Source organism: Pseudophryne corroboree, chromosome 3 (assembly GCF_028390025.1).
Source record: "Pseudophryne corroboree isolate aPseCor3 chromosome 3, aPseCor3.hap2, whole genome shotgun sequence".
In the NCBI taxonomy this organism is placed as follows: domain Eukaryota; kingdom Metazoa; phylum Chordata; class Amphibia; order Anura; family Myobatrachidae; genus Pseudophryne; species Pseudophryne corroboree.
This window is the reverse complement of record NC_086446.1, coordinates 496,172,440-496,194,398: the sequence shown is the minus strand read 5'-3', so window position 1 is coordinate 496,194,398 and position 21,959 is coordinate 496,172,440. Positions and strand designations below refer to the sequence as shown.

The 21,959-nt window shown below is 40.8% G+C and overlaps 1 protein-coding gene and 1 long non-coding RNA gene across 2 annotated transcripts; one reads left to right on the top strand and one right to left on the bottom strand.

The window, feature by feature from the left end:
- The first annotated feature begins 15,000 nt into the window (after positions 1 to 15,000).
- LOC135057940 (uncharacterized) lies at positions 15,001 to 17,108 on the top strand. The gene is made up of 3 exons (XM_063963641.1): positions 15,001 to 15,142; positions 15,218 to 15,445; positions 16,342 to 17,108. Exons 1-3 carry the CDS (start codon positions 15,040 to 15,042, stop codon positions 17,025 to 17,027), a joined length of 1,017 nt encoding a protein of 338 aa, XP_063819711.1. The 5' UTR covers positions 15,001 to 15,039; the 3' UTR covers positions 17,028 to 17,108.
- A 1,116-nt stretch (positions 17,109 to 18,224) lies between these two features.
- LOC135057939 (uncharacterized) lies at positions 18,225 to 18,764 on the bottom strand. Its single transcript, XR_010244478.1, has 2 exons — positions 18,619 to 18,764; positions 18,225 to 18,509 (listed from the first exon to the last, which is right to left on the bottom strand). It is a non-coding gene; the product is annotated as an uncharacterized LOC135057939 (long non-coding RNA).
- Between the last annotated feature and the right edge of the window lie 3,195 nt (positions 18,765 to 21,959).

Genomic DNA, 21,959 nt, shown 5'->3' with positions numbered 1-21,959 from the left:
AATGCTAATTATTATTATTATTATTATTATTATTATTATTGTTATTATTATTTTTATTTTTTTTATTATTTCCACTTGGTACTATCTATGATACCTGTACTCTTCGTCTCTTTGTTTCCAAGTCCGATCAACGACACTGATACTGTACGCTCGACATTTAACCACCTAACTAGCAATTTTTCTGTTTTCTATAAAATGCTCAGGTATTGTTAGGTTATTTTATGAGTGAATTAGGTGAATAACATATATTTAAACTTATCTAAAACAATTGTATAAAATAATAATAATATTTGTTAAAAAAATAGTTTTTTCAAACATTGAAACAACGGATCATCATCATCAGAACATTGGGAACATTGCGACTATCACAACATTGATTTCCTGATGTTTATTTTCCCAGCAGAAGCCACCAGGTACACAATGTGGGTTATGGGGGAAGTAATCTACATTTCCCCAATGCTGCTAATGTCTGCAAACGCTGTGTATGGGGTCCTGCTGTGCTGACCGATCAGCAGTGAATGGCAGCACTGGGGGAGGGTGCAGGGAATCAGGGGAACTGGAAGGTCCCTCTGGGAAGAGCAGCTGCAGGATGATTCACTTCCTGCAGCTGCCCATACTGTATATCTGACTGGTCACATTATTTGCAACCAGATCAGATAACGCACTGTCTGGTCATATTGGAATGGTATTAACCAACATGCATGTTATATCAATGTATATTGTATATGAAAAAATTTCATCTGGATTGAGCAGCCCTGCCCTTATTCTGTATGTACAAATTGTGTTTATACTATGTGGAGATGCTGATCAAAGGCTGGGATGTTGGGAAAGTTTGTTTACAATACAGCCAGTGGTCAAGCATACAACCCAGAAAAGATACAATGTCCACAAGAGGTATAGAATCTCCTTTGAAGTAGGGGAAGAGAAAATATGTCTTCTCATATTGGATGGCAAATGGTTGTGGAAGTAAATACCTTGCTGGTGTTTACTTATAACTAACAGACTCCAGGCACAAACTGTTAATAGTCCTGTATTTCTATTTGGCAGTGATCAAAAGACTGGGGTCTGTTTATAACACTGCAAGTGGTCAAGCTACAAGAGACACTAGAGTCAGGAAGTTTTTAATCTTCTTCCTGGCCTGCTACACAACTTGTCTAAAGTCTGTTGACACAAGCCTGGTCTCCAAGCTTCAAACACAGTAAAATAGATAAGATGCTCAGCCCTTGCTCATGTGACCAAGGACCCAATATTACAACCATACAATCAATTAATTATGGTCCTGGAAATGTTAAGAATCACAAAAGTAGGAGATGTGACCCTGAGCAGTTTGCTATAGGGACAAATGTGTGGTTCTTTAACTGAATGTTGTTCATTCTCATGAGGAAGATCAAGACAATCAGAATGCATGCCAGCTCAGGAAAAGTCCTCACTTCCGCCATAGTTCAAACCCTGTCCAGGTGATCTGAACTTTGTTTTTCCCTTTTTTTCGTTTCCTTGAAATTGTTGTAACCTGTGTGATCTTTAAAAAACTATTATAATCTTGTAACCTTTTTGTAACATAAGCTTTGAAGATATACTTGAATTAAATATTTAAATTCTAGTTCTAGTTCTGTGTTTTTGACCCAAGGCCTCAAGTGGCTAATGAGCCGATTTTTCTGCGTAGAAATAATTGTGTGTCCAGGTACAGTAAGAGCAGCAGCTTACCCTGGGCTTTGTCCCTAAAAGTCTCTTCTGCTGGTGGCAGTTACCGTGTTGATGCTTAGGTTACCAGTAATCGTAATGGGTGGCGATTCTCAGATTGGCGTATCTGTTGGATCAGTCCGCAGGACTGTGACAGATGGTGTTGGAAAAATTGAGGTGAGAATGGGACTGGAGCAACGCAGGTAAGGTGAAAAGACATGGGTTAGGACTGGAGTGACACATGTGAGGTTGAGGAGGGGCAAGGATGATAGACACAACCAGGGATGAGGCTTAAGAGATGGAGGTTGAGGCTAGAGAGACACAGGAGGATGAGCCAATGGCAGAGCAGCCTTTAATTACCAGGAAGGTATGGGAGCCCCAAAAAACATAAGCCAGACACAGAAATCCATGTTGCTGATCTCTCCTGTTCTTTAGTAACCTGTTACCTATAGATCTGTTACTGAGTTTAGCACTACAGGTTCCAGCCACTATTAGAGTTTTCAGTATTTCTAGTGCTCCAGTACCAGCAGACTGCGTTTGTGGGACTACAGCTCACAGCCAGCTCCTGTTTGGTAGCATTCCTAGTGCCTCAGTTCCTGCAGCCAGCAAATAACTCTACATGTATCTGCCCTCAATAACTACAGCTTGTCTCCCACCTGTTATCCATTAAACCTGTTTCCTGCCCAGTCTAGTATTCTGCCAAGTCCAGCTTGGCTAAAAGCACTACCAGTTCCAGCCCGGACCAGTATACTGCCAAGTCCAGCTTGGCTAAAAAGCATTACTAGTTCCAGTCTGGCTTCATATTACTACTGTTCCAGTTATCCAGCGCAATCCAGACAAGTCTGCCACAGTTCCAGTTAATCAGCACAGTCAGACCCAGTCCACCACAGCTCCAGTTACTCGGCACAGTCCGGTCCAGTCTACTACAGCTCCAGTTGTATGTCTGACTGTTCCAGTTATCTATCCTGAGTTGCCCTGGACTGCCTCCTTCAGATATCTTCAGATATATTTACCCACCATAATTCCTGCATCAAAGGGCCGCCACCTAAAGAGATTCTGATACCACTCTGGGAACAACAAGTATCAGATCCATAACAGTACCACTTTTGACTTAATGTTCCCTTGTTAGTTTCTCTGGTTGCTCCCAAAACTAACTGCTTGCTCCAGGCTTTTTATGTGGTACCCGACCCTCTTGCCAGAGCCAGATTTAGACCTCATGGAGCCCTAGGCAAGATACCGAATTGTTGTCATCTACCCCCCCCCCCCCCTCCTTTAAAAAAAATGCTATTGGGTTTATTTTTTGTTTTATTTTGGGGTGCGGATAGAACTGCCTTATATTAAAGAAAACAATAAAACACATTAACCTCTAAAGGGAAAAATAAAACACTATGGCCCACAATAGGAAAACAAAAAACATTTTGGCCCCTGACAGGTACACCTGTCCCCCACAGAAATAAATAAAACACCTTGGCCCCCGACAGGAAAAAAACACCACTTGCGCCGACAGGAAAAAAACACTGGCCATGACAGGAAAAACCCAACCACTAAATATTATACCAGCTGCTGTGATGACCTATTTATAATACCAGTAAAGGTGCCCATCAAATTACACTTCTGGGAGCACATCATTTTATATTGGCTGTGTATCCCTTCACATTACACCAGTAGTGGTACCACTTTTAATATAGCAGCAATGATGGCCATTATTTTAAACTAGCATGATCTCTAATAAAAATTAATCATAGAAGGATACTCATCATGTTATATAATAAAAGATTTGGATCACATTATAACAGAAGAGATGACCAATACATAACAGTACTGTATATTGATAGAGATCACAATAACATTTGTAATTCATTTTGAAGCTTCTGAGTGATGTGGGAAAGAAAACTCAAAGGGAGAAGTTTGTAAAAGCTCATCAGGCTCATTCTGGGGGAGCCAGAGACTGAGCTCACAGTCAAAATTGGGACAAGCGGTAAGTAGCTATATATAAGGTACACTCAGGGGCAGATTCAGAATAAAATGATAGGGAGCACCATGACAAGAGGAGGGTGTCTTTTGACAGCCAGCAGCCTCATCCTGGTTGTGGGCATGTTGTTTAAATAGGAGGGGGCACGTGCCTTGGTGCCTGACCCTGAATCTGCCTATGGGTACACCCATCTCAGAAACTCTCCAAATGGCAGTTGTGAGGAGAGAGTACCTGATGATGTCCAGTTGCATTATTTCACTGTGGGGTGCATGGGGCTTGGAGGCTGGCCCAGTGGGACATATTCCATACTCCCGGCTGCCCAATCTGCCCATGGTGCTGTCATTGGCAGCAGCTGCTGCTGTGCTGGTGCTGGGGCTGACAGTGGGCCCACCGAGGCACTGCAGACAGTGGGTCTCTGGGAGTGCAGGGTGGGTGACTTCATAACATAACATGGGTGGTTGCACAGTGCTCCTTTGGAAATGCTTTGCAGAGGCACAGTAACAGAGCTCAGTGCCAGTATTAGTGATATTAATACTGGTCTGAGACCCGTTACTGAGCCTCTGTAAAACATTTAACTAGAAGGCAGCCTTTACGATGGATCATGGACGGGCAAGATTTCGTGCAGACCAGACATGGGCCCCTTGGACCTGCCTGGCCCTAGGTGGGTGCCTAGGTAGCCTTGTGGGAAATCTGGGCTTGCCTCTTGTGCTACAATTGCTTCTTGTGTATACCAGAATTTTTAATTGTATTGACGACAGTATATCTGTTGCTTGCACCAATACCTGTACTGTCAGTATCAATTAAAAAGCATTCTTACGCTATAAAATATGCACTATGCAGAGCAGTTCACTGCCATATAGTATGGCAGTAATAAGAGGCTACATTACATGCATGCAAGGCCACATGTATAACAGAATATTCTTTTAAACCTAGGGCAATATTTACTAATATTCGTGTTTGATTCGGTTTGTGTAGTGTTTAAACTCGTTTTGTATCGGGTGCATTTTCATGCAACTTTTTGAATCCATATACGCAAAGTTACGAAGCAGTCGACTTTATGGTTTTCGAGTTTTCCGATGTCGATGCCAGTCGGTTTTTTTTGGCACATTTAGGGCCGTCATTGTCGTTTGCGTACGTGTTTTTGTTGTATTTGCTGTTTTTTTTCCTAAGTTGAACGCGGCAGGGTTTTTTTTTTCCCGCGGCCGCATTTTCACTTTCAGTTTCGTTTTTCATCCCCGTTCGTGATTGGTTGTGTTTCAGATGGTAGGAGTGTCTGTGCGCAACCATATAAATACGCCCCAAACCGTCCACACCTCGTGGGTTTAGTTAGTGGTGAGGAGGAGGGAGGTTGTGCTGTGGAGGTAGGTGAATTTGTGGTTTGGTGAGGAGTGTTGGTAGCGATTTCTGAGTGTGGTATTGTCTTTGAAAGTCGTCTTGTCATTCTTGTAGTCTTGTATTTTGTGGTTTTGTTTCATTTTTAGTCCAAGTTATTTTTCTTTATAGTCCCTTGTCAGTGTGTGTGTGTGTGTGTGTGTGTGTGTGTGTGTGTGTGTGTGTGTGTGAGAGTTGTGTAGTGGTAGTGGAGGAGTGTGTTGTTTGTCTTTTTTTTTCTGTGTTAACTGTTTAGACACACAATTATGTGTGACTCAGAGGTGGGTGAGGTGGAGGGTGTGAGTGAGGGGGAGGAGGTTGGTCAGGTGGAGGAGGTGAGTGTTAGTGAGGTTAGTGAGGTGGAGGAGGTGGGTGAGGTTGCTGCAGCAGCCTCAAGTGATAGTGACAGTCAGAGTGCTCCGCAGCCACGCACCACTACTAAGACTGGGCAGAATGTAAAGTTTAGTTTTGCAGAAAATGTGGCATTGGTGCGTGAGCTGATGAAGTATCAGAGGCAGCTATTTGGCCCTGAGTCCGCCAAGGTGCCAACACGGATGAAGACGGTGTTGTGGGCGAAAGTTGTTGCTGCTGTCAATAGTGAGGGGGTGGTCAAGCGGACGGAGGACACATGCCGTAAACGGTACTATGACATAAAGCGACGTGTCAAGTCCAAAATGGCCAAGGAGGCGAAGTCGGCTAGAAAAACCGGTGGTGGGCAGCCCTATATTGCAAGATATCTGGAGTATGAGGAGCCCATGCGGAGTGTAATACCTCCTGAAGTAGTCTCTGCAACCCATGTCCGGGATTCAGATATGCCCAGGAAGAATGGTGAGCATGTGTATTTGCATTTACATTCTATGACCTTATTTTATTTTTATTTTTTTTAAATGTGTGTCATGTGACGTTACATATTACTCCCATCTTCAAGTGTGTGTCAGCAAATACATTGTTTTGGTTAATGTTTTATACAAAAGCCAATATAACATATTACTTTATTGTATGTCATGTGTTTTTATGAAAGATATTTTGCATGTGTAGTTTGGACTTGGTGTGTCTCTGAATTGTCCTGCAATAATGTTTTCCTTTTGGGCCTTTTTTTTTTAAATAATTGTGACTATGTTTTATATTTATGTGATCCATGTGCAATGTTTAAAAAACAGTGGTTGTCATGTTAGAGGCTGGAGTAGTGGAAAGTGGTTTGGAAACCACTTACATGTGTAATGTCATTATTAGATAATGTAATATTTTTTAACAAAATACCACTATTTCTTTGATAATTTTTAGTTTGTATTTGTACCGTGACACCACACTGCAGTGTAATTTTTAAAATATTTATACATTTTGGTTTGTCTCATATAGTGGTAATGTGTGTTTGGAGTGCCACATCACAGAGCAATTTATATATTGCATCTGTAATATTTTTCCTTTCAATACAAAATGAAGATGTGTGTGTTTTTGGTTGGTAATGTTTTTTTTTTTTTACTTGTGGCCTATGTCAGTGTCCTGTACATGTTTTCCAGTGTTGATTTTTCCATAGTGCATATGTCTATTGGACAATGTTTATTGTTTTATGTATTGTTTTTTTTGTTTCCGGTCCTTATGTTTTTTTTTTAAATAAAGCAAGCATTTCTTAAAGAATAAATGTTTATAAGCATAATGGGTGGATGTATCAACAATAGCATGAATATTTATTTTTTTTATACAGTGTTTGAAAAAAGCAGTACTACTCGTCGGCCAATAACTCCTATCACATCTGATGATGATGACGCTGCGGAAGCAGGTAAAGTGTCCATTGTAGTATAGGGTATGTTTGTAAAGGAATGGCCATAACAAAATTGCACTTTCATTAAAAGGTCCATCAAAAGAAGTATGGAGCAGCAGAAGTGGGACTTCTGTAAGACATCACCACAAAAAACCTGTGGCCGAAAAGAAAGCAAGGTCGTATGTCCCGGGCCAACCACAGCAGGCTACCCCGCCACGAAGATTATCGTCCGTATGTTCTGTCCCCCCACTCCAAATTTTGGACACACCTCAAAGACGTCATCCACACTCCCCTCATCTTGATTGTGAGTATCAAACTGAAATAAATGTAAAAAATTTCTGAACGTAATCCAAATTTTTCTTAACCGCATTAAGTCAAAACACATCAAAAACTTAGATACTTACCGCAGTAAGTAAAACCTGAAATGGAATTCAAGCTAAATAGCCTTGTCCACATCCAGTAAAGATATGTATGTCCACTTGAGCCATACAGTATGACATTGTGTGTAAGATGCTGCAACAAAAAAGCATGTTTTTTTAATTGAAAAAAGTAAGGTTGTTTTTCCAAATTTCACATGTGTGTTTGAGGTAACATTGCAAAATACATATAAAAACATTACTATGTTTGTTTGATCAAAGCTATAAGGTAACACATTATGGATTCAAATGTGTTTTTATGGTGGAGTATGTGTGAGCTACAATAAAACTAAAGTGTTTGCTTTCACAATTAAGTAACCAGACACATTTGCCACAAACAGGCATATGTATGTATTTAAGTTATGAGTGATGATGTTGCTAGGCAGAATAGTTGAAAGCAACAGTGAATGACATGTGTTCCATGTGTAGTGATTTGTTTACATTTCTCAAACATATGGATAGCTAACGGAGATTTGTTTAACATTTCAGCTTCTAGTCCTGGGAACAGCATCCCTCCGCAACAACAGCAACACAGTGACATGGAGGAGACAAACATCTTAGAAATGCAGCCATTAAGCCAAGGAATGAGCCCCCAGCACCATTTGGGCTAGATTGCAGGCCACTAATGAAGATTGCCTGCATAGGCAGACACAAATGTTTGCAAGCCTACCATGTCACCTCAGAAGAATATCAAGAAATCTGAGTAGACAAAATGAACAAACAACCAGAATTGGCAATACCATGGAACTCATGCGTACAGACATTACACAGGTCATAAGCAACTTACAGCGCATAATGGAAGAACAGCATAGACTAATGGAAGAACAGCACAGACTAATGGAAGAACAGCAAAGACAACAGCAAAGTTATATGAACATTTTTCAAAACAATCAAAAGATTAATGAAAGTTTATTCCGAATTGTAGACAATCAAAATGCTGCTACACGTGAACTCAATGCCACCCTCACTGACCTGAATGAAACACTCAGATGCATGCACCAACAGCAAACAAGCAGCAGTTCTGGTACGACTACTCCAAATATCACGGCAGTCTCATCACCACCAAGACGCTCCACCAGAGTACGACAACATGACAGTGCTAAAGGCAAAGGGCAGGACAAGCAGCCACTAAAAAAAAGTGAAAAAAATACAAGTTAGACATTTGTGATAAGTAACTCGAAATAGTTAGTAAGTGTATGTTTGGCAAAAAATATATAACACTTAGCTCCTTGACAATTTATACAACATCATTAATTATAAGTGGTACAAACAACAACATAAAATTTGTACGCACATTTATTCTTTTCCATTTTTTTTTTCGTATTGGAGGAGGAAAATGTTGATGGAGCCGCACATACATGTTAGCAGGAAGTAAACAGACCACTTGATTTTTTTCTAATCATTACTCTTTCTAGATTCCAATCATTCTCATATCCTGCAGACACAATAATTGGCAGCCAGGCAGAATGTCTTTAGCAGGAAGTAAACAGACCACTTGATTTTTTTTCTAATCATTACTCTTTCTAGATTCCAATCATTCTCATATCCTGCAGACAATCCAAATTACAATGTTATTGATAACTATTTTACCTTTCTTCTCTATACAACATTACAAGAAGAACACAATTGAGTTGCGTAAAAAGCTTTTAATATGTTGGCATTGAATGTTTAAAAAAACATTGACAAAATTAATGTCAGTATTGTTGGGACATGTTTGTGTGTGTTAAAAATGAGTAAGAATGTTATTACACATGATGCAGAAACCAACAAATAAGAACTTTTTAACCAAAAAACAAAGAATGTGTATAATAATGTATATATGTGGCAAACTGTGTATTTACTTACACATCGGCAAGTTTACTGCATCAAACATTAGGAAATAAATTATTTCTGATTACAGTAAGTTTGTGTCTCTTAAATATGATGGAGCATCACAAGTCGGGACACATGTATTCCTCAAGGCTAACATATTATATGTTGAGGAGTGTTTTTTGGGAACACAGGTTCTCAAACTCGGCCCTCAGGACCCCACACAGTGCATGTTTTGCAGGTCTACTCACAGAATCACAAGTGACATAATTAGCTCCACCTGTGAACCTTTTAACATATGTCTGTGAGTAATTCATACACCTGTGCTTCTACTGGGTTACGTGAAAAACATGCACTGTGTGTGGTCCTGAGGGTCGAGTGTGTAAACCTGTGCATTAGGACGTTACACACAATGATAAAGTAAAATACTAAATGGATTATGTGTGCTTGTAATAAATTAGCACTGCAAGTTTACGATCACTTATCCAGACTTAATGCATGCCACTCATAATCTGTTGTTTTGAGTTTTAAAATACACAAAATACACATGCGACATTTGCATAAAGCAAGGGTATGTTTGTATGTGTCAAGGAGACAGACACATTCTGAGTAATGGTTTTGCCAATAAAAATGGCAAAACATCTATTTATGATTACACAACAAATGAAATAAGCAAACCAAACTTACCTTAGAAATAGTGAGTGATGAGCTCTTGCCTAACCTGCCTCCCTACATCTGTACTCCAAGTATCACCAGATGTCTCTAATTCCTCTGCTTGCTGGCTGCTTTCTTCCTCCTCCTCCTCAACATGTGGCAGATGTTGTTGCAAACACATGTTATGAAGAAAGCTGCAGCAGAACACAATTTGAGTCACCTTGGAGGGACTATACAACAAAAGGCCACCAGACTTATCCAGACACCGAAACCTAGATTTCAGCACACCAAAACATCTTTCTATCACATTCCGCGTGGACTTATGTGCATGATTGTAATTGTGTTCAGCAGGGGTATCAGGTCGGGACAATGGATTTAGAAGCCAAGAGAAACAGCCATATCCTCCATCACCTAAAAGACAGATATAGTAACGTGATTCATGTTAAGATACAGCAACACATAAGTAACACACTGTGGGGCAGATGTATTAACCTGTACAAGGCATAAGGAAGTGATAAACCAGTGATATGTGCAAGGTAATAAAGGCAGCAGACAATCTGTTCCTAAATGCTCATTTACATATTGGAGCTGATTGGCTGGTGCCTTTATCACCTTGCACATATCACTGGTTTCTCACTTCCTTATGCCTTCTACAGGCTAATACATCTGCACCTGTATTTGGACAAAGTATACGCAGGCCTACACATATCAAATTACATACCCAGCAGCCATCCATCTGGCATTTGTCCGTTCTCAAACTTATCAAAGAGGGATGACTGACTGAGGATGAAGGAGTCATGGCAGCCCCCAGGGTAACCAGCAACAACACTCATTATTTTAAGATTTGCATCACAAACCACCTGCACATTTGTGGAGTGTTCGAAATGGCGATTAGTATATATGTGCTGCCTGCCCCTAGGTGGTCTCAGCTGAATGTGTGTGCAATCTATGGCTCCAAGCACATTGGGCATGCCAGCCAGCTCATAGAAATCTACCCTGACGGCATGCCACTGAGACTCCTGGGTAGGGAAGCAGATTGAGGCCTCGATGTGGGGCTGCAAAACAGCCAACACCTGTGTGTATATTTTAAAGAACAATAAACATGAGATTTTAGGACAGAACTGGCCACCGAGAAATTAAAACAAACAAAAAACAGAAGAGGTAGTTAGGTATACATCACCTGTTTTAAGATTCTGGAAAATGAGGGCTGTGAGATTCCTATGACATCCCCAGACACAGCCTGAAAGCTGCCAGTAGCCATAAAGTGCAACACAGCCAGGAGTTTGTGCAGGCCTGAGACAGAGCGAGAGCGTGCTGTCTCAGGGTCTAGGCCCAGTTTGACAAGGTCATACAGACGGAAAATGTTGTTACGATTTAGACGGAACATCTGTATGACCTTATCATCGGACAATGCGTTCAAGTTTAAACGCCCCCTAAAAAAACGAGGCCTGCGCAGCCTCCGCGGAACCTGTACAACCTGCTGACCATGTTCAGTTTCTTGGCCCTGGGTACTTATAGGCTGATGTCTGAGTCTGAGGAATCCCACAGCACACAAAAGATCACTGGCCCACAGTCCTGCTGCCATTTCTGAGTGTAGGTGTATTGAAATGGGACTAACATCCTTTTATAGGCATCCTAATTCAGGTGTGATTGATTTTTGAGTTGCAACACATGTAAACACGATTGAAAAAAGCAGGTCTATTTTTTTGCCACTTTTTTTACCGATTCGCCAAAAAATACGACCGCAATTGAGCACTCAGAAACTAGCACCCAAATACGAATGAATAGTGAATTCCCGTATTGTATGAAATAACAGCCGCGTTTGACCGATGGTCTATTCATTCGTATTTCGGAACTTTGCAAATCAAACCATTACGAATAGTCCAAACACTGCCGAGATTGGTGCTTAGTGAATTCCCGGATTGGGACTTAGAAAAAAAAACACAAATCGGACAAACTCGAATTCTTAGTAAATATTGGCCCTAGTGTGCATGCTATTTACTTTTCTATTACAATAAATATAAAAGTCACACAATTCAGATCTTATGTCTCTATCACAACGTGCTCAGAGCGTGTTTAACACACTGTATATTTTTTTTTCATTGCATTTTACAATTTTGGCAGATGAACTAGATATTGTCTGTGAATAAAACAAAATCTTGCCTGCCTGAAGTATCCCTCTGGCAATCATCTCCGAAATGATCAGTCTGATGTATATGTAGTACCAAGGGATAGGTTTGTTAGCAAGTCCTTTTTTTAAATTGGTGTTGCCCTAGGAATCATGGGCAAATACACCTTTAATTAGTAATCACACATATGTTCAGCCCTTTGTCCAACACACACTAATAAAATTAATTTTAAACCAGTCGTTGCTTTCCCATTTTTCTATTAAATTGGATGGACCAAGTGGGAATAGAATATGCCCATAGAAAGTGCCTTTGGCATCCCAGATGAAATCAGGCCTCCACAAATAAAGACCCAATTTGAAGAGCAAGCAGCTATACAGCATAAGTTAGGGGGCAGTTTACCGATGTACTCCTCATTTCAGCCTGCTGGCATAATTATGTTGCAACATCCAAGCACCAATAGATACAACCTAGGGACTTTGAAATATAATTAAGGGTTGATGAGGCAGATTAATGTGGCGGTAGATGTTATGTTCTGCTGCACCTGTTTTACCAAATACATAAAACAATGTGTCAGTTCTTCAAGTATAAACAAGAAACAAAGAATTTTGAGAAATATAGTCAAACTATACATATATAATTTGATCAACTGTGAATTTTTAAGATTAGATTAAAAGCATTAACATGCCACCACTGACTTCCAAATGCCACCATCACAATCTGTAAGCTGGTTTGAATATATGTCCTATTCCCCGTGCTATAATGTTTGATGTTCTGTAATGTACCAGGATGCAATAAAGACACTCAAGCTTTGAAAACCTCAAAATAAGTAATATCAATTTTTCTCCTTTTTTTTTTTTTTTTTTTTGTGGCACGGTCAGAAATGTGTTGATTATAATCATTCATTTCTATTATTAGAACATGATTTGCGGTTTTCTTCAATCTCAACAAAATATGCAAATGTGAAATGAATTGGGTCTTATTATTGTGTGGTGAAACATTACATGGTTCAGTAATGCTGTAACATGATTCAAATAATCCATAAAATGCTAATTCTGGAACATAAACATTAATTAGTGTTTCCAACACAGAATGTATTCCAAAGGCCTTGCTCTGTCAAGGAGATTGAGCCCAAGAGCAGAGTCGGCTGAGATGAATAGTCAATGAGGTCCAGCAAATAAATGGAAATTACATTAGTTATTAATTAATTCACATCATCATCAATATCTTGTCCAATGCATCATGGTGGCATCTCAGCAGATTTCCTAATGGTCACACATTGATATTGACATGTTGTGGCTGTAATACTCATATTGAGCTTGATTTAAATTTAGGAGTGAATCCAGCTAGAAAGGGCACAATGGCAAACTCATATTGTGGTGCGGGGAAGGGGGGGCAAAAAATGTATGGACAGATTTATAGTAAAGAATGAGGCTTGTCTTAGCTGAACTATGAATCATGGGGGTAAATTTACTAACATTCGTAATTCCCGAAAATAGGTCAAAGTTCAATCACGAATGACATCGACAGTGTAAAACTGCAACTTTTTGAATTTATTACGATGGATTTACTAAGCTGTCGTATTCGTATTTTTGGTGTTGTCCGATGTCGATGTCATTCGTGGTTTTCTGGTGTATAATGCGGCCGATTTTGTTATTTTGCGGCCGAGTTTAATGTGTTTTTTTACGAATGCGTCACATGTCTGTTACGGCAGTGTTTTTCCATTACTGCCGCGTTTTTTTCCTAAGTTTCGTTTTTGTCACTTGTCCGTGATTGGTTGTATTCGTGGTGGAGGAGTGTCTGTGTACTTGACTATAAATACGCCCCAAACCGACCGCACCTCGTGGGTTTAGCTAGTGGAGAGGAGAGAGGAAGGTGTTGTTGGTGTTGGAGATTTCTGTGGAGTTTTTTGTGGTTTGGAGGCGGAGTTTTGTGATTGGTGAGTGCTGTACTGTGTGTGTAAGTTGTTTTGTCATACTTGTTGTTCTGTTATTTAAAAGTCTGTTAACTTTTTTGTATTTTGTCTTTTCTTTTCGTCTATAGTCCTTGTTTGTGAGTGAGTGAGTGTTTGTTTGCGTGTGTGTGGTGTGTAGTGGTAGTGGAGGAGTGTGTTATTTGTTTTTTTTTCTCTGTGTTTTTTGTGTTGTCTTAAGATTATGTCACAGTCAGAGGTGAGTGTGGTGGAGGAGGTGAGTGAGAGGGAGGAGGTGAGTGAGGTGGAGGAGGTGAGTGAGAGGGAGGAGGTGAGTGAGAGGGAGGAGGTTAGTGATGAGGAGGGTGAGGTTGCGGCTGCGTTTTCTAGTGATACTGATAGTGATGGTGTTGTGGCTCCGCAGCCACGCACCAGTACAAGGACGGGCCGCAATGTAAAGTTTAGTTACGCAGAAAACATGGCTCTGGTGCGGGAGCTGATGAGGCATCAGCGCCAGTTGTTTGGTTCAGATGCATCAAAAGTGTCGACCCGCCGGAAGAGTGTCCTGTGGGGGAAAGTTATTGCTGCTGTGAACAGTGAGGGTGTGGTGAGGCGGACCGAGGACACCTGTAGGAAACGTTTCTATGACATCAAACGCCGTGTGAAGGCCAAGATGGCTAAGGAGGCAAAATCTGCTCGGCAAACCGGGGGAGGACACCCCTTCCGAGCGTCTTATAAAGATTGGGAGGAGCCAATACGTCCGCTGATTCCGCCAGAGGTGGTTTCTGCACTTCATGTCCAAGATTCGGACCGGCCAAGTGCGGATGGTGAGTTTATTTGATATTTATAATTTTTCACATCTGTGCTTTGTACTTTTGTTGTAAAATGTTTCCTGTGTGTTGGTCCACAAATGGGTTGGTGATGTAGTGCAGGCCAATCCACCCTGTGTTTTTCCATCTGTTGTCCAACTACAAGTCCCATCATGCCTGTTATAATGTTTAAACTTAGGGAATGTCAAATGTGTTGGTGGACATGCTGGGAAGTGTAGTTGCACTACATATTGTCAGACACAGGTTGTGGTTGCTTGGTGTATTGTGTGTGTTAGTTATGTTTTTGTACTAATTAGACTCAAATATTTGTTGTGTTTTTTTTGGAAACACAAACAATTTGCCTTGTTTTGTGCGGTTTTTGTAGGTTGTAAAATTTAAGATTATAGATGTAACAAAACCAACTATTTGTGTTTGTAATTTTATAACAACATTTAAAAAAAGTTTTTAAAATCCTGCAATATTGTGTCTTGGTAAAGCTACGACATATGTGTTTTAAGTAGTATAATTATGTTCATATCGCAATTCTTCTTTTTTTGTACAGTACGCCAGAGAAGCAGCACATCCAGGCCACAACCAACCCTGCCTAGAGCTGATGATGGTGGGAATGATGGTAAGTTATTTCTGTACCCACATCTTAGCCATTAACATAAAACACATGAAATGTAATGACAATACTATCACACAGGTTCTTCGTCTGCTCCGCGCACACAAAGGCGCCAATCACAGGCCAGCCTTACTGTGGCTACAAGGCCACCCAAGAGGCCCCGTGTCCACGCTCCTACTGCTGCTGCTGCTCCTGCTCCTGCACCTGCCTCACCCCCCCAAAGGCGCATCTCTGCAGTGGCTGCGGTGCCACCACTGGCACTTTTGGCAAGCCCCCTGAGTGTAGATCCACATTCCCCACAGTTGTCTGGTGAGTAATGTTTGTAATGTTTTTATTTTGTTTGAGTAAAAACAAGGTGAAGGCATAAGGAACTGACAAAACACTGTTAGGTCGCAGATGATAAAGGCAGCAGTACAAAAATTATAAGTAATTTTAGACTCCACATTTTGGACATGCTTGCCTTGTGTCATTATCACCTTGAACCTATCACTGCTTTAGAAATGACTTATACCTTCTCCAGGTATTGACATCTGCCCCAGTGTTAGTTTTGTTAAAAAATGATTAAAAATTGTAAGCAACTTTGCTTTAATAATCGACTGCAAGCAGATGCTGTTAGCGTATTGTTATGATGATATGTGTGAAATTACAGTGTCCTGAAACTCAAATGTTTTTTAAAAAATATGCTCAACAACACTCAAAACTACAAAAAAAATGTGAAACTAAATTTGAACCAAAAAATTCAAAACAAACCAAATCAATACATACGGCAAAATCCAACATTAAAAAACCTGTTTAAGTTGTCATTTTTTGACCACAATCTTAGTGTACTTCTTTACTAAATCCACTGACTGACATGCCCAATGTCTGATTCTAATGTGGCAAACATGGTTATATTTTTTTGTGTTGTGCCAAAGGAACCTTCAGAATGTTGTTTAAACTAACTTTGAGACATAAAAAAAGAGTACATGGAGTGTATACAATAATTTAGAATGTGAAACATACAATTGTCTCCATAAATTCACAAATTAGTAGTATCTGTTTCTAGCCACATCAATTCATTAAGAGGTAACCAACATAGTAACGTTTAAGAAGTTAACCATTTAGCTTTTAAATGTATATTATGAAGTAATGCATGTTGCTTGACAAATATTGTAAGACCAATGCTACATATGTCTAAAATATTTCCTGTGTCCCACCCCATACAGATCCGGCCATCATGAGTGACGAGGGCCAGCAGTCCCATGGCCAGGAGACGTATACTCTACACCTGCAGCCCATCGACCAAACACAGGCAAACATGACTGAGGACAATCCAGTCCAACCGCAAGCTTCTCAGACTCAACAAATGACCTCAACACCAGGGACAAGCCAAATTCCGCATGAGTTTTGGTCAAGTTGGGCAGAACAACAGGCACACCACTCTGCGTGTCTCAACACCCAAACACAACACCTGTCTAGTTTGCCCCATCATTTGCCTAAAGTTAGCCGCAACTCTGCCAGACTCATCGTGCAAGTAGGGCGGATAGCAAACACAATGGAGCAGATGAGGGCAGACAATTCTCAAATGCAGGCAACCCATCAGCGCATCATGGATGAGCAACTGCGCCAACACCAAACCCTCATACAGATTATCCAGCATAATCAAGTCATAAATGACAATTTGTCGCGAACCATTGCCAACAATACAGCTGCTTATACCCAGCTAACGGCCAGTTTAAATATTTTGAGCCAAAATTTTAGTGCAATGGCACAACAACATGTGGCCACAAGCTCAAGCACAACAACCCCGACCCAAACACCAGTACAATCACCAGTTCGACGATCAAGTCGAAGCCGCACCCACGAACAACCACAAGCCTCTGCACCCAGCACCCAAAAAAAGAAAAGATAATCTGTACTGCACATCATATGCTGGCCAGTTGCAAGTAAAATATATGTGTTCAGAATATATTGTTCAGTATTTTTCAATAAATTATCTAATCAAAATATGTGTATTGGTTAATTTGCAACACACAAACACAAAAATCAGTAATGTATAGTCCAAGATGAATATTGTGACAGGGCGAGAGTGTGCTGTGTCAGGGTGTAGGGTCCGTTTGCCAAAATCATACCGTGGAAAAACACTTCGAACATTTAGTGTGACCATCTGTATAACATGGTCAACATCAAGTTTTTTGCAGTTACATTGGACAATATAAACTAAAAAGCATGGCCAGCCTACTCGGAACATATACAACCTGCAGACCCAGTTGTTTTTCCTTCCTTGGTTTTATTGTAGCATCAGGAAGCAGTGACAAGTATCCTACAGCAAACAATACAGCAGACCCACACACAGTAGCAGCCATTTCAGATTTAGAGTGTGTAGAAATGTGTTGGCTCCCCTTTTAAAAGTACCAAACGTCAGGTGTGAGTAATGAACAATTGCCAACACATGTTAAGGGATCATGGAGTGCCACGTTGTAGCACTCTCCTGATCAGCTGTGTGCTCCTGTCCTCACTGACAGGCAGCACACGGCACTGTTACAATGTAGCGCATATGCGCTACATTTTAACCAATGCGGTGAACTTTCTGCTCTGCGGTGACGTCACTTTAGGTCCACCGCAGGGAAGAAAGTTACCATCATTGGTTACAAGGTAGCGCATAGGCGCAACATTGTAACAGTGCCGTGTGCTGCCTGTCAGTGAGGACAGGAGCACACAGCTGATCAGGAGAGTGCTACAACGTGGCACTACCTGATTGGCTGAAGAAACCCACTTAGGCATAACTCAAAGTGGGTTTCTGGCATTCGGGTAAAGGTGACCCATGGGCAAACATGGTTCCCCTTTCAGTTCGTGGTCGGGACACTTTTTTTGGTTTTTTTTTTCTCCTTGCAGTATTTGTTTGAAATAAACATGTGCAGTGTTTTTTTTCTTCATAAAAAATTAACAATAAAAAATAATATTGCCGTTAATGCTGGAACATGTGTGTTTGTTTGTAAAAAACAAACAGCTTTTTTTAAATTTTAAACAAAAAAAGCTTCCCAAAATTTAAAACGTTACACTATTTTTAAACTGGAAAGGACTGAATCTCTGCAATATGTGAGTCACAAATTGTTCAGCTTATAAATTTATTGTGTGCCACATGAAGTACATTTTGATATTCAACTCTAAATCACAAATCTAGAAGCTCTTAAGCTTAATTTTGTTGTGGCAACCAAACAAAATATATGCTTACAGTACATTAATGGTTTTCACTGTGTACTTTTAAAAAAAACAGGGTAATAATGTTGGTGTGACTTTTTACACAGTCACACAGACCAGCCGGCCAGACAGGCCTCACACCAGTCATGATGATGCCGGTATTGCAGGTAAGTCTTCACTGTAGTCACATATTCTGTAAACACATAGAAGTACAAAATATTATTTACAAATTTGGCACCTAGGATCTGCTTCTGGAAGCCGACCTCGTGTAAGGCGGCCATCACAGGTCTCGGCCCACTTACCCAGGAGGCCAACTAAGAGCCGGCGTCTTGCCTCTGATTCAGCACCTCCATCATCCCCACCCAGGCGAAGGCTATCGGCAGTGTCACCCAAGCCACCACTGGCACTACTGGCGAGTTCGCTGAGTGATGAGCCCAGATCACCTCAGTTATCTGGTGATTAAATTGTGAAACAAAACACATAAGCAAGAATATACACAGTCGACTTTGGATGATGTTAGTTTGTTTGGAGTTTACATGTTTTACCCAACAATCAATGTAATGTTACGTCTTCAATTGCTCAAGGTGCTTTACTTAAATAAAATAAGGTCTTAGTGGATGGTCTAGACAACCTAGTTGTCTGAAAATATATGAATTGAGGATACATTAAGCACACACACGAGAAAAAAATAAATGTAAACTTTTTGAACCCAAAAAAAAAATAATTAGAATACAAAACACATTCCTGTCTCCGTCTCCAAAATGTATGAAGCTGGTGTGTATGTATGGAGCTATGTTTTTCAAGGGTAATGACTGTAAATGTTTTTTGAGCATCAACTAAGCACAATGGACACACCACTATAAACAACAAACAGTAAGTAACAAAACACACACTAGAAAGTAGAGCAAAGTGTTTAGTGAAGGATAATTACAGCCTAATAAAACTTACCTGAAAAATAACGCAGGATCACTTGTTGCCGTACCTGCCTCCCTACATTTGTACTCACACTGTCACCAGATGGTTCTAACTCCTCTGCTTGCTGACTGATTTCTCCCTCACCATGTGCAAGATCTTGACTTAAACACAGATTATGGAGAAAACAGCAGCAGAACACAATCCTAGTCACCTTTGAGGGACTATACAACAAAAGGCCAGCAGATTTATCAAGACACCGAAAACGTGACTTCAGCAACCCAAAACATCTTTCTATCACATTCCGCGTAGCCTTATGTGCATGATTATAACTGTGTTCAGCAGGAGAATCAGGTTGGGACAATGGAGTAAGGAGCCAAGAGTAGCAGCCGTAACCCCCATCACCTGAAAAACAGATATAGTCAACATTAGGACATATGTTAGATTATTCAAACACCTCCTCCAAAATCTAGCCTGTGGTTAAAAGACATACACACATAACATTTTCAACATACCCAACAGCCAGCCATCAGGCATTTGTCCCTCCTCAAATTTTTCGAAGAGCGATGACTGACTGAGGATGAAGGAGTCATGGCAGGCACCAGGGTAACCTGCAACAACACTCATTATTTTTAATTTTGCATCACAGACCACCTGGACATTAGTTGATTGATCAAGATGCCTATTAGTATAGATATACTGGCGGCCCTTAGGTGATCTCAGCTGAACGTGTGTGCAATCTATGGCCCCAAGCACATTGGGCATGCCTGCAAGCTCATAGAAAGCTACCCTGACAGCACTCCACTCCGACTCCTCAGTAGGGAAGCAGATTGAGGCTTTAATGTGTGGCTCCAACACATCCAAAACCTGAGTGGACATTAAAGAAGCTAAGGTGAGTGTCATGTTAGGTATTCTCTACAATACTGTGGTGTTTCAACTTACACAAGCAACACTTAGCCAGAACCGCATAGGTATTTTTAGACTCACCTGCATCAAATATCTTGAAAAGGTGGGCTGTGAGATCCCAATGACGTCGCCTGCCACAGCCTGGAAGCTCCCAGTAGCCATAAAGTGTAACACAGCCAGGAGTTTGTGTAGGCCTGAGACAGAGCGAGAGCGTGCTGTCTCAGGGTCTATGCCCAGTTTGACAAGGTCATACAGGTGGAAAATGTTGTTTCTATTTAGGCGGAACATCTGTATGACCCTATCATCGGACAATGCATTTAAGTTTAAACGCCCTCTAAATAAACGAGGCTGGCGCAGCCTCCGCGGTACCTGGACAACCTGTTGGCCATGTTCACTTACCTGGTCCTGATTCCTGGAAGCCTCATGGAGCAGTCTAACGTATCCCACAGCCAACAAAAAAACATTGCCACACACCACAGCAGCCATTTCAGAGTGAGAGTAGTTCAGAATGTGCCTGAAACACTTTTATAGGCCCAAAAAATCAGATGGGAGTAATGGATAATTAAGTTCACATGTAAACGCGATTTTCAAAGGCTGGCGCGTTTTTTTTTAGCCAAAAAATGCGACTCGTAATTTTATGCGGCCGCAATAGCATTTTCACGGCAGCAAATACAATTACGAATGGTTAGTAAATGACCGAGATTCGTCTCTAAACAGGCGTAATTTGACCGATGGTGTATTCATTCGTAATTTTTTACATGAACTTCACAAAAAATACGAATGCCCTCATCACTGCCGTGATTAGTGTTTAGTAAATGACCGAGATTAACCGAGATGACACTTTGAAGAAAAAACGGCATCTCGGTCAAAATCGGGAGCTTAGTAAATATACCCCATGGTGGTATATAGAGTTGAGCTACATTTTTGTGTTACATGCAAATGCGGTCAATATTTTCTTTGCATTGAATTAAAATGACTTTGCGCTCCTTGTTCTGGTGTAAATTTGGGGATGATATTGATATCCCAGCAGTTGAGATCATGATGATCCGAATGTCGACAGGACATCCTGACATTCAAAATCCAGACAGATCCCAGTGACTATTTTAATGCTAACCCTAACCCCTCTTCTAAATTTAACCCACCCCTCCCACAGCCTAACCCTAACTGCCCCTCCCCCACATCCTAACCCTCTCCACCTAGTGCTTAACCCTACCCCTAAATCTAACCCTACCCATCAGGATGCTGCTGTATGCATTCTGGTCATCTGGATTTCAAATGTCGGGATCCTGACTGCATCCCATATGTTTGCACCCTTAGGTTGATTTAGTTCCTAACTAAATAATTCCCTCTAGTATGTTGCCAGTAGCTAAAGAATGCAGCAGTTACTGTATCTTCTTTGGGTAAGTCAGAAAAGGGCACTTATCAACTTGTATAAACTGTAGGTTCCCCTGGAATGTGTAATGTCATGTGCCTATTTTTGTGCAAATTATCCTATTTTGCCGGAAGCTCACATGTCAAAATGGTGCACTCTATCTCTATGAAGTATGCAACATTTAGCATCTACTGATGGGACAGATAAATGCTCCATGGGGTTCCAAGAGGTGGTCTGGACACAATCATGCACCTTGTATTGTGCTCACATTTCAAAATACATTTAGAAATATTAATTTTCAAAGGCAAGGCATTGTAATAAAATTGAAAAGCACCCATTTGTGTTAGCAGGTGATCACAGAACCTCCTCCCGGCACATAGATATAATTATTTTGGGTGTCCATAAGCGGACCAAGAAGGCCCACTAAACTTTTAGTGAGACAAAATTGGATAG